The 12,887-nt window shown below is 44.5% G+C and overlaps 1 protein-coding gene across 1 annotated transcript in view; it reads left to right on the top strand.

Moving 5' to 3' along the window:
• Positions 1-12,887, top strand: part of LOC116832884 (TGF-beta receptor type-2-like) — a 61,633-nt gene that overhangs the window by 28,776 nt on the left and 19,970 nt on the right. Inside the window, exon 2 of the mRNA XM_032793989.2 lies at positions 5,337-5,487. Coding sequence (XP_032649880.1) covers positions 5,337-5,487 — 151 coding nt within the window. The remainder of the gene's footprint in view (positions 1-5,336; positions 5,488-12,887) is intronic.

Here is a 12,887-nt window from a genome sequence, read left to right as displayed (position 1 = left end):
GTTTCCGACTTATGCAAAATTTGAGTTACGCAAGGCTTTCTGGAACAGAATGATTGCGTAAGTCAGGAGGCATCTGTATTCCCCCTCTGTAGTCCACTTCAGGCTTCCAGACATCACCTCTGTTGGGCGGAGAATCTCATCTCACCTCTTTCTGACCGTGGATTTGAAGGCTGTACAGCTCCCTGCCTTACCCTCTGTAATCCCCAGCAAGCCAGACTGCCTAAAAGGCCAGAGTTTGTGCCTGGCTTTCTTTCCAAGGGCTATAACTAGTGGATTTCCCACAACTATAAGTTACAACATAGCTCCTTCTAAGCAAGCACATTTATTCTTAAAATAAAAGCATGACAGAGAAAACACACTAAAACAAAAGGCATGCTACAAAGTGTGCTAGGTCACCCTTAACTCCAGCCTCAGGCTCTGCTAGGTTTCAGTCCTTCAAAACTCACAAATGGGCTTTCCCCAGGGTTACAAGTTCATGCGGCTTAGATCCAGATCCCAAACCATTTCTTTATTCAGCTTTGGCCTTTGCCTGTCACAGAAAGCCAAGATCAGTCAGGACATAGCTTCAAAAGGCTGGAGTTTTGCATAATCAGAATTGCGATAATTTGCATTAATTTCTCTCAACACTTATTGTCCCAATATAGTCTTTTGTACTCCCAGAACTCACATCTGTCACATCTCCCCACTAGAAAGATTACAAACAATCATGGCCCACAATAATATAATAAGGTCTTTCAGGGATATTGTGGGGAATTACATTCTGTCACAAGCAGAATGTAAACAGGCTAATATGTGGACTGACATGGGACTAATGAAATGAACACAAGACCAGAAGCCAAGAGCTCCTGCTTCTGTCACTGTCTACGTTTTATGCCTCAGTTTCACCACCTGTAACACAAGAATAATAATCCTTATCTATCTTGTATGGGTGCGATAACATTTTTTAAAATAAAAAGCACCACACAACTGTTGAGTATAATTACTGATCCACCTTCCCAGCTCCTGTTGACTGCAACAGGGGTTATTCACCGGAATGGCAGAAAATCAAGCGCTATCTATTAGTGCCTTTCTTAGTAAATAGATCCAAAAATTCTGAAAGGAGGCCCCCAGATCTTCACTCTCAGAATCTTTCATTTTACCCCCATAGATTGTGTGCTTCCTCTCCTTTGCAGACAACCGAGGAATAATCCTCCTCTTCCAGTTTGAATTTCCCCAGGCCAGCTCAAGCGCTGTCTTGTTCACTGGGCTTCAGGGAGGACATCTGTAAAGAAAAGCATAGAGCCTTCCCACTTGATCTAGTTCTTCAGCATAGCCAGTCACCAACATTCTAGCTTTGTCTCCTGAGGAAGACAGTCACCACCCAAATTATATCTGCATCACTCTCTTCACCTAGATCCCCCAGGGCGTGCTTGCAATGAGGCCGCCAGCAGCAAAGCTGGGAGCTGGATTCCAATTTTTCCACAGTTGTAGGGTCAGAGGGCCAGACTCAGTTACACTAAGACCACTCGGTAAACATGTAAAGGGACTTTAAAAGGGGGATCAAGTATATTTACATTTATGTAAAATGAGAATCAGACCCAGAGAGAGAGATGAGCTGGTGAGACCCCAATCTGGATTGACTCTTTAAAGCTAAGGAGCATTTGGTGCCAGGGTTTCAGTTCAGGCCAGTTTTAGGAGGTCCAGTACCAGTGTTCAAAACATCAGCAAAATCACCATTGGCTTCTACAGGGCCAGGAGCTGGCCCAAAGTGCAGAACTCTTGGTATCAGTTTGTACCGAAGTTTTATAGTAACCTTGCCTATCTTCTTGGTTTGACCCCCACCCTCCCAAATTCCCATCTCACAGCCAAAATGCTGCTTCTTGGAAACGTCCTTGCTGTGTGGCATTTTAACTCTTTCATGGGTCAATTAAAAAGAATTCCTCTTCCCAGCCTATGGAATCAACAGATTTGTCCGTGCCAGCCAGGCTTCCTTCTTGGTTGTGAACCTTGGGCTCAGCTCTGAGGCCACGGAAGCTTGTAGATGGTTTATTTCTGTGCTAAGGGTTCCAGGTGTTCTTTTATTGATGTACATCAGAGAGCAACAGTGCTGATGGAAGGATCACGCTAGGCACACAAGATGATCGCAGAGCAGCCTGCTCTCCTTAGATTTGGGAAGCAAGGAAGTTAAAATCTCTTCATGCCATGAGGCATTTTTTCCATTCCCTCTAACTCCCAGATTGTCTTTGGGGTTTTCTCCCCCAGGTGCAGGTTTTGTATCTTTAGATTAATGGCTAAGGGGGTACCCCAGGATGCCTTTGAGATCACTAGTGGATAACTATGCCTGCACTTAGAGAACATCCGAGGTGAGGTTCTTTCCCCAGATGTGTGTCAATAGGAAACTCTGGCACACGTCTCTGGGCAGAATTGGACTTTTCCATAGAATAAACTTTAGATAATTAACGATGGAAAACTTTGAACTCCACTAGACCCGGATGAAAAGGAGACAGATACTGGAGAAGGCTGACTTTATTCTCAGCTGAGGCACTCAGTTACCGCAGTGATGGGTGGGATATCAATTCCTAGAGAGAATGTTATTACACTAGATTTTTGGCACTGCTATCCAAAATATAAAGTAACATTAACTAAGATACTTGGGGTAAGATTTTCAGGAGCTCGGGGTTAGGCATTGAAGGGAAAAGGTCGGATGCCCAAAGTGCTCAGCAGCCAGCGGATCCCATTGATAGGGACTTTACTGAGGGTTGCCTTATTGAGAACAGTGGTGGCTGCAGGATGAGCCGCACAGTTGAGTACCTGGTCACTTCACTCGGGTGCCTAAATACAAGTCCTTTGGAGAAATCTGGACAAAAAGCACATTCTGCCTGGGGTACTTTAATATAGACAACTCGAGCAACCGAAAATTAGGACTTCATATACATTAACTGGCCTTTTATTTTGCTATGGTCATCTGCTACTAGATTCTTTCCCATATGTGATATTATTAAAGGAACAAATCCTCTCTCTGCCACAGAAAAATAAGGCACAATATCCTCCTTGGTACAACTGCGGTATCCCTCACTAATTTACCATAGGGCTGGTGGCATCAGTGCTTCTTTTAAAGAGTTCCTGAAGTTTTTGCTACAAAGTTCTTAATTCACTGACACTTGGCATTCAAAGACCTGATCCTGAAAATCTGTACTCCTGTGAAGAGTTAGGCAACTGAGGCAAGAGGTGCCTTTGAGATCAGTGGGACGGCTCACGTGAGTAGGGACTAGCGAGGTGAGTGGGAGTTTGCGGGATTTGGGCTCTATTTTGAAAATTAACTTTCAGGCTAGTCTTTTGGAAAAATAAACATGTGAACACATTGCCAAAGCTTTCAAATCTAGGTGCCTAAAATTAGGCTCCTAAATTAGAGTGCCCTGATTTTCAAAGGCTAAGATTTTCACAGTCACATAGGGGATTTGGAAACCTAATTCTCATTAAAATTAATGGGATGTTAATATTAAGGACATAAAACCAATCACTGTCACAGCAGAATGAGGCACAGTGGGGTTTTAATGGGAACTGGGTGTCCAAATCTCTCTGGTAGTTTTGAAAATCTCATTGTGAAGTGGAGAGAGCTGACAGCTCTCATTGAAATCAGTGAGGATTTTAGATACTCAGCACCTTTGAAAATCAGGCTGCGTTAATTCGGTGCCTACATTTGAGACATTTTTTTAAAAAACACTTCTTTGATGGCTCTTTTGTTTGCCCTTTTCAAAATCAAAATAAGCAGCTTTCCAACAGGAAGTTTAAATTTAGCTGAGATTTATTCCTTAACCTAAAATAGTTCCTTCAGCTCTAGTACAAAAATAAATAGGATTTTGTACCCAGGCCATGTACACAGCAGCTACTGCACGCCTGCTGCAATTATTTCTTCATCGTGGAATGTTTAGAAAAAGGTCTCTGTACGCAAAAGTACCCTGTGCTGCAGAAAGTACTACCCAAAGGCTTTCAACTATAGGGGGGGCCTCATCTTGAAAAGTCTGTATCCAGAGCGAAATTCAGACACCACTCCCCCACCAAAGCTCAGCATTGATCAGAACAGAGGTTTGGGGCTGGCCCATTAGAACGTCAGAGGCACTAGCTAACTTCAGATTCAGACCAACATTTCCAACCTCCTCATCCTGTCCCCTAAGTTCAGGGGCATTTGGAAGAAAGATTGTGGTTCACTTTCATCTCTCAACGCCCATCAAAGGGAAAACAACACTACTCTTTAGCTCCGATATAGCACTTCTCCTCTGCAGATCTCAAAGCATTTTATAAGGTAATTTTCTTCATCTCCATTTTACAGATGGAGAAACAGAGGTGAAGTGATTACAGTCAAGGTCACACTGTAGCAGGGGTGGATGTAGCATCCCAATTAAATGGGTGCAGCCTACTAAATCCAGTGTAACCACTGTGTGATAACAATAAGGACAAAGAGAGGATGACACAATGACAGTGCCAGGGGTGGATGGGTGGTCTGGCGGGGGGCCTGGCCCAGCCTCAGTGCAGGGCCAGTCCCGGTTACGCATGGCAGTGAGAGACATCCCACCTGAAATGTGATGGGGGAGGTGGCTCCACTTAGCATCTGTTCCCAGCTGCTCAGAGTCCCTGCCACAAGCCTGGTGCCCTGCCCTGCATCCTTGCTGCCTGGAGATTGGGACACACAGCGGTATTGCCCCTTCCCAGTGCTCCCTCTGGGGAGATTTTGCCCTTTGGGCCTCTGTAGAGACACTGACATCATTATGCAGCAACCTGGCCAGGAGTAGCACCACCATGACACAGGGCCCAGGCTTTGGAGCCCTGTGCAACTTCTTGTGCAAATGAGCCTCCTCCTCACCCCCACAGGGTGTTTTTGCACCCTTGGTTTTCCAATTTCTGTGAGTGTATTGGAATCCATGAACTCTCACTAAAGCTATGCCCCTCCCCTGCTGCCTACTGGGTCAGTAGGAGAGTCAGGAATAGAACCCAAGTCTCCTAACTCCCAGTCCAGTGCACTATCCACTGGAGCACGCTACCTTTGGCAGCTCAGAATTTTCAGCTTTGAAATAAGCACTCTCCAGCAGGACCTGCTTCCTTGGTGCTCATGTAGCTGCAGCTGCTGTCTGTGAATTCTGGCCTAACACATTTGACCAAAGAGTTCAGCACAGGAAAATGATTAACAAATGCACTTACAAACAGCAGAGTGAGCTTGGGCTTGTGCGCAGGCTTCCCTCTCTCCTCCTGTGGCTCTGTGAATCACACATTTTTTCATAGGCAAACTAAGTGCCAGCTAAGACTCAAGAGAAGAGTGACAAAGAAAATCAGTAATTCAAAGGCTTTGTTTCTATTTGCAGCATGTTCTGCTGAGGCACGGAGAAATCTGAAGACCAACTTGTGTAAATGGTGTGACTCCACCTCCCCAGCGTGTGAGGAAAAGGTGTGCTACAGCAACTGTAATTTGAACTCCTATTGTGAGAGTCCATATGAAATCTGTGTGGCCATATGGTAAGCAACAATCCTATTACCAATGTGCTTTCTATATTTGTGACGAAGTGGGGATTTTCCCTTGTTATGTTGTATGGGAGTCTTACTGTTCAGCCTATGTGAGTTTTACTGTTTTGCATGAATATTGTGTGTGCACCTCAGTTTCCCTGCATATTGCACCAATGCGTAGGTGGTGGGATAAGGGTGTATAACTTTGGCTGAGACCCCCCAGGGGGCAGGTGATGCTGCTCCAGCTGCAATGGCTGATGCCCTTCATAACCTGAGACCCAGGAGGGGGATGCAACCAGGTGATGACCAGGTGACACTTTGCCTGGGAAGCAAGACAAAGACCAGGAGGAGGAGCATCAGGTGTGTCAGAGGTTGGATAGCTGGAACCCAGGCAGCCTGCATGGGGAGACTGGAAGAGGGAGAGTCCAGGACATCTGGCCCAAGGTCCCCCAAGATGGACTTCGCTGAAAGTTACTGATTTCTGTGCTCACAAGTTCTGTTCTATGCTGTGTTCCTGTCGAGTAATAAACCTTCCATTTTATGCTGGCTGAGAGTCACTGCTGGCTGTGGAGTTGGGGTGCAGGGCCCTTTGGCTTCCCCAGGAGCCCCGCATGGGCAGACTCGCTGCGGGAAGTGCACGGTGTGGAAAGGGATGCCTCATGCTCTGAGGTCAGACCCAGGAAGGTGGAAGCTGTGTAAGCTTCTTGCCCTGATGACAGTATGGTCAGAGACCTTGCCCTGTTGACAGTATGGTCAGAGTCCTGGCTGGCTTCATACAGAGCAGTTCCAGAACATTGGCCCAATGACTCCATGAGAGTATGGTAAAAAATATCTGAATTATTTACAGAGAAAAAGAAGGACCAGTGTGAAATAATGGCTTTTTAGCATGCTACACATATGCACATATTATATACACACGCATAGGTCACCTTCTCCGTTAATCTGTTCACCCCCCCCACACACACACACACACTGTATTCACAATTGCAATTTGCACTGATACAATTTGAGACTTTCAAATGCACTATATATGAAATTTCAGTACATTCAAGTTTACTATTGGCCAAATCCTGCAACCCTGCTCCAGCAGAGCTCCCATGAATTTAACCTTGCAAGCAAGTTCCAGAGGGTCAGATCCTCAAATCCTTCCTCATGGCCTGATATGTCAAACTCTTACTTTTGTGGACAGTCTTCATTCACATCAGAAGACACTGAACAATTCACTCATGGCTTTAGCACTTGGAATAATGCAGCCATCACAAACCCAAATCTCTATGCCCTGCTACATGGTCAGGTATTCCATGTTTGATGGCTATATGGACAGACTCAAATTTCACATAAGGAAATGTAAAAGTGCATGGAGCCAGTGCCATAAAACTCAGCAGAAATTCTAGCCCTGCACCCAAACAGAGGATCCCAATAGTCCCTTCTGACCTCAGAACCTATGAATCTCCTATTCGCGATACAGGGACATGCTGTGATCGGCTGGGCCAGGCAATCTGTAGTTTCATATTAGCTAGCAGGTTGAGATAAATTCTAGGCTCCCCGTAGTCTTCACCTTGACCTGCTAATTAGCCTCAAAGCTGCAAATTCCTTCATCTTCACTATGGTTTTTCTTTGAGTTAATTACATGTGTTAGCTAACATGAGGTAAACACACCTTTTTTCTAAGTGAAGACAAGGCCTTAAAGTCTGAAAACAAAACTGCATCTCTCTCTGGGGGATAGTAAACCCCAGACATTTCATTGGCTCTATCAGAAGCAGCCCACCATTGCTGGAGAAACCAAAACAGCAGCATTAATCGTCTCACATGGAATCAAACCATAAAACCTCATAGCAAATCACTCACCTCATCTGGTGAGGAAGTCACCTGGTGGCCACAGGATAACAGATCCTTATTAATAAATCACTAAGGAAGAGGCAGGTATGCTTCTGTGAGCTGTGAAAGAGTCGGTGATATGAAAGCCCGTCACCACACTGCCACAACTCTCTTTCCTCCTCCTCATCAGCATCTTCACTTGCCAGGAGCTTGTTAGCACTTATCTTATCCTGCCCTGGCAGGCTGTTAGCAGGCAATCTGCCACAGAGGATACGGCTTGTTCTGTTTTGTGAAATTCAGATTTCCTGTGTGAAGACCCCTCCGGAAGACATTGACCTCTCAGGGGCCAATCCACTGAAGTCAATACAGACTCTTACTGACTAGAGTGGGCTTTAGATCCCATCTTCTGTTGACAAAGGCATATTCGAGCAACTTTTCCTCATTTTTTGTTTGGTACCCAGCTTTACATCAATCATTTTTTCTCCTGTATGCTCCAGGTGTAAGTGACAAGTTCACCCCCAAAATACAAATCTTGTTCTCCGTGACTCAGAAGGGAGATCATTATTGTAACTTTCTGACTTATTTCCCTCAAGGTTTTTGATGTCCTCCTAGGTCAGGTGTCCTTTGGTTTTCTGGTTTCAGGACTGTAGTTCAGTTTTCCACATAGTCTAGTGGCTAAAGAAGAGCAGATCTGGGTTCTACCCCTGGCTCTATCACTGACTTTCTGAGTGACATTGAACAAGTCATGGAACCTCTGTGTGCTTCACTTTCCCCACTTGGCAATCCCAGGAAGGGAGATGCTAGCGAGTGCAGAACGTCATGAGTACCAAAGTAATTATGTCTATAGTTTCCTTATACACAGGAATTCTCAGGATGCATGACCTCATCTCGTTTTTTAAGGTCTCCATATGGTCTCCAATGCCTTGATGCCTGAAATCTGTTTGCTAATAAACACAGCTTACCACAGAGCAGTGGCCCAGTCCAACTCCACTGAAGCAAATGGGCTTTGGAACAGGCATTTGGTCTCTTAGAAGCACGTTGCATTCACCCACTCTGGAGAGACTTGAGGGGGTACTTTCAGTATTCACCTGCCATGAGTAGGAAAAGCATCCAGCTGACAATTTGCCCATTGCAGGGTTTCTTTGCCACGCTTGGTGCTGAGCACCATAGAGGCCCATCTGGAAGAGTTGCATGTTCACAATCCTAGTGTAAAAGTCTGTTTTCACTGGAGATTGTGGCACGGTTACCTCAGTCACCCTCGGGGCCTGGCTTTGCATTGACTTTTCATTTCCTTCCAAATCTGTGTTCTTGAAAAGCTGATAAAAGCTGTTTTTGAAAGAAAAACCCAAGAGCCCAAAGAAAACACGACAACTCAGTTTTGTGGTTAAGCTCTTCCCCCTGGAGACCATTGTCAGTGCTCTCTGCAAAGCGCCAGGGACACACATCTAATTCTGGAATGCTGCTTTCACAGTTACTAACAGGAAACCATTCTATTAGCTGTTAAATAGATATGGCTCTATACCATGCACACACGCGCCACCCATTAGAGCTGGAACAATCTCCCAGTTAATAGCTGACAAGCTCCCACCCTTCTCTCCTTAAAAGAAAGTCTGAGACCTTATGAGGCACTCCAGCTGTATTGAGCATACAACACGGTACAGCCATGGAGAGGGGCTACTATTGCCATGGATGTTACTCACCATCCAGCCCTGTGTACATCTGTGGTGGTATACAAAGGACGCTATTTTGCGCTTTGACAGCACCATCTGTCTGAGGATCTCAGGGTGCTTTACTGACATTTAGTTCACAATACCTGTGAGATGAGATGAAGTACAGACATACAGAGAATGTAAGTATCCAAATCACACAGGGAGTCTGGGGCAGAGCCAGGAATATTGTTCTGGTCTCCTGACTCCCATTCCTGTGTCTCAGCCCCAAGACCATTTTTCTGCCCCTTATAATGAATACTAGTAAATGCACAAATTCATACTGTTCCCTGTCAGACAGGATCAACTAGAGCAGGGGTAGGTAACCTATGACATGGGTGCCAAAGGTGGCATGCAAGCTGCTTTTCAGTGGCACTCACACTGCCCGGATCCCGACCCGGCGGGGGGCTCTGCATTTTAATTTAATTTTAAATGAAGTTTCTTAAACATTTTAAAAAAAACTTATTTACTTTACATACAACAATAGTTTAGTTATATATTATAGATTTATAGAAAGAGACCTCCTAAAAACGTTAAAAATGTATTACCGGCACGCGAAACCTTAAATTAGAGTGAACAAATGAAGACTCAGCACACCACTGCTGAAAGGTTACCGACCCCTGAACTAGAGCATTGTACAACTCTAGGATTGATTACATTACAACACCCCTCATAACACAACATCGAGAATTAGTCCTCTGATAAGGTTTATTGCATGCATTTTCAGGGCATTGCTCACTACCTGGGTGTAGTTAAATGGTGCAGTCATGTTTAAAAAACAAAACAAAAACCACTGTCATTGCCTTCTGCATAGAAACCCACTGAAGGAGGGAAAATTCTCCTGGAACCTCCAAGACATCAAGGTCTCTGTTTCCTCTGAGATGTCCCATTTGGAGTAGGGAGAAACAAGGATATTTGCGCCATTAGATCCTTGGCTGTTCTGAGATCCATGGGGAAATCCTGCATTTCAAGACCCTTCACAACGTTCCCTAGATATTCACTCCCATCTTTCATGGCAGTACAGCTCTTTCCAGAGCCACTGTCCTTTGTAGGTCCCTTGCTGGTGGCTACCCCTGAAGTCCCCTCAGGGGACGTCTGGAGGGTAAATACTAGGAGATAATGCTCAGAAGGGACATTACTCATTCTTTCTGCTCAGCAGTTACTCAGTAACTGAATCCATTATGTAAACATGGGCCCAACAAACATACTGGGCACGCTCAAGGCCCTATTTCCTGCATGTTATAATTTTGTCAAATCAAAAGGTCAAGACAGCTCTAGAAACAGTGAAGCATTCTCCAGAACTACTTCTGTCCCCTGTGAAATGGAAACCAGACATGGGGTGGTCATTCAACCACAGCACGTTAAATGTAGCAATAAAACCACAAACTTGATGACCAACTGAGGAAGAGTCCAGAAAATACCATTTATTGGCTCCACCTGAAAAAGAAGAATGAAATTCAAGTGCTTATTCAAGTACCTTCTTCTGAGTGAACATTTCTATCAGCTAAATTACTGGCACATCTTGGAGAGCAGAGATCTGGATCACCACCACCACCGGTTGCAGACATATCATTGTAATTAAATATTAGTATCTCTAGGTGCTACCACAACACAATTGTTGGACTCCACACAGGTTTCTCTTTGGGAGCTTGTGACAGCATTGCAGTGATACAGAAACAGCTTCTAAAAAAAAAAAAAGCAGAATTTATTTCGCACCAAAGGTTACACAGTGCTTAAGAGGAGCAGATTTAAAATAGCAGAGACCCACTCGCATTTTGCCTTATCTAAGCTTTAACCTCTCTATCTGACATGCATCCGACGAAGTGGGTATTCACCCACGAAAGCTCATGCTTCAATATGTCTGTTAGTCTATAAGGTGCCACAGGACTCTTTGCTCCTCTCTATCTGTAGCTCCAGCCAGTCTGTCTTATTCCAAATCTCAGAGTTGGGAGAAACAGCCCACACTGTTTGCCGCTCTCTCCCTGTCTCTGAATGGCTGTTACACAGTCAGCCTTTTCACTGACGCGTGCTGGCCAGCCTCTGCCCAGCCCCCACCCCCAATCCCTACCTTTTCTAGGTTCTGGGAGCTTTTTGAGTTCCCTTTGATCTCAGGCTTAGACTTGGGAAGAATAAAACTTCCTAGCCTGAATGGACCCAGCCATTGTTACATTAAGTCAGGGGTGGCCAACCTGCGGCGACTCTTCAGAAGTTAATATGCGGTTCCTTGTATAGGCACAGGCTCCAGGGCTGGAGCTACAGATGCAAACTTTCCAATGTGCCCAGGGGTGCTGACTGCTCAACCCCTGGCTCTGCCCCCACTCCACCCCTTCCCACCCCCTCCCCTGAGCCTGCTATGCCCTTGCTCCTTCCCCTCCTCCACCCTCCCCGTCTCCCCGAAGCCTCCTGCATGCCACAAAACAGCTGATCAGGAGATGTGGGGAGGGAGGAGGAAGTGCTGATCAGCGGTGCTGCTGGTGGACGGGAGGCACTGGGAGCAGGGAGCTGATGGGGGGCTGATGACACATTACTGTGTCTCTTTGGCAATGTACATTGGTAAATTCTGACTCCTTTTCAGGCTCAGGTTGGCACCCCTGCCGTAAGTCCTTTGAAGCTGTATATGTGAGGGTGACTTTACCTCTGTCATTGTTTTACTTTTCCTGCTAAGCTCTGTAACAGCCTCCTTTGATTTAGCTCTATGCAGTCAAGCAAGCTGCAGTACAAAACTGAACTGGGAAACAGAGTCACACAATATTCATAAGAGATAGTACAGACATTTTCCCAGCTTTTCACACATGAGGCAGCTACAAAAAGTTAAGTACCAAGCATTTCATTCCAGCAGACCTGGTTTCGAAGTAGGATCATGTAACAATTAAGTGTTGATCTCATTATAGTCACCAGAAGATATTTGACCACATCAAATAATGCCACACTACCCATGAAATCTGGGCTAGCGAAAAGCTCCCTGTCAGGAAAGACCATGTGCTTGAATAATACTTTACATTACAAGTAGGGCTGTCAAACTATTAAAAAAATTAATCACAATTAATCGCACCGTTAAACAATAATGGAATATCATTTATTTAAATATTTTTGGGTGTTATCTACATTTTCAAATATATTGATTTCAATTACAACACAGAATACAAAGTGCTCACTTTATATTTATTTATTACAAATATTTGCACTGTAAAAAACAAAATAGTATATTTAAATTCACCTAATACAAGTACCGTAGTGCAATATCTTTATAATGAAAGTTGAACTTACAAATGTAGACTTATGTACAAAAAAATAAGTGAATTCAAAAATAAAACAATATAAAACTTTAGAACCTACAAGTCCACTCAGTCCTACTTCAGCCAATTGCTCAAAGAAGTTTGGTTACAATTTGCAAGAGATAATGCTGCCCGGGTCTTGTTTACAATGTCACCTGAAAGTGAGACCAGATGTTTGTATGGCACTGTTGTAGAAATGCAGGCAAACACCCAAAAATATTTAACAAATTCCAGTTGGTATTCTATTGTTTAGCAGTGCAATTAATTAGGAATAATTTTTTAATCACAGTTAATTTTTTTGAATTAATCATGTGAGTTAACTGCGACTAATCAACAGCCCTAGTTACAAGTCATGAATGCCGGGCACTGAAAGAGCTCTGAATATAGACTATGCAAATTCATGATGCCTCAGTAAACTTTGGAACAGTAACTGGACCTCATTGAAGTCAATGGCAAAACCCCCATTAACCTTGATGGGACCAGGATGTGTCTCCTTTCCCTGTGGCACAGTGAGGAGACTCTTTGAGTGGAGGCACTAAGCACAGAACCCAGAACCTGAACCATGTGAGGAGAAGGGAGAAGCTGCTCCAAATAACAATGATAGCAAGTACCA

Source organism: Chelonoidis abingdonii, chromosome 10 (assembly GCF_003597395.2).
Source record: "Chelonoidis abingdonii isolate Lonesome George chromosome 10, CheloAbing_2.0, whole genome shotgun sequence".
NCBI classification, from domain to species: domain Eukaryota; kingdom Metazoa; phylum Chordata; order Testudines; family Testudinidae; genus Chelonoidis; species Chelonoidis abingdonii.
This window is presented reverse-complemented; position numbering and strand designations above follow the sequence as displayed.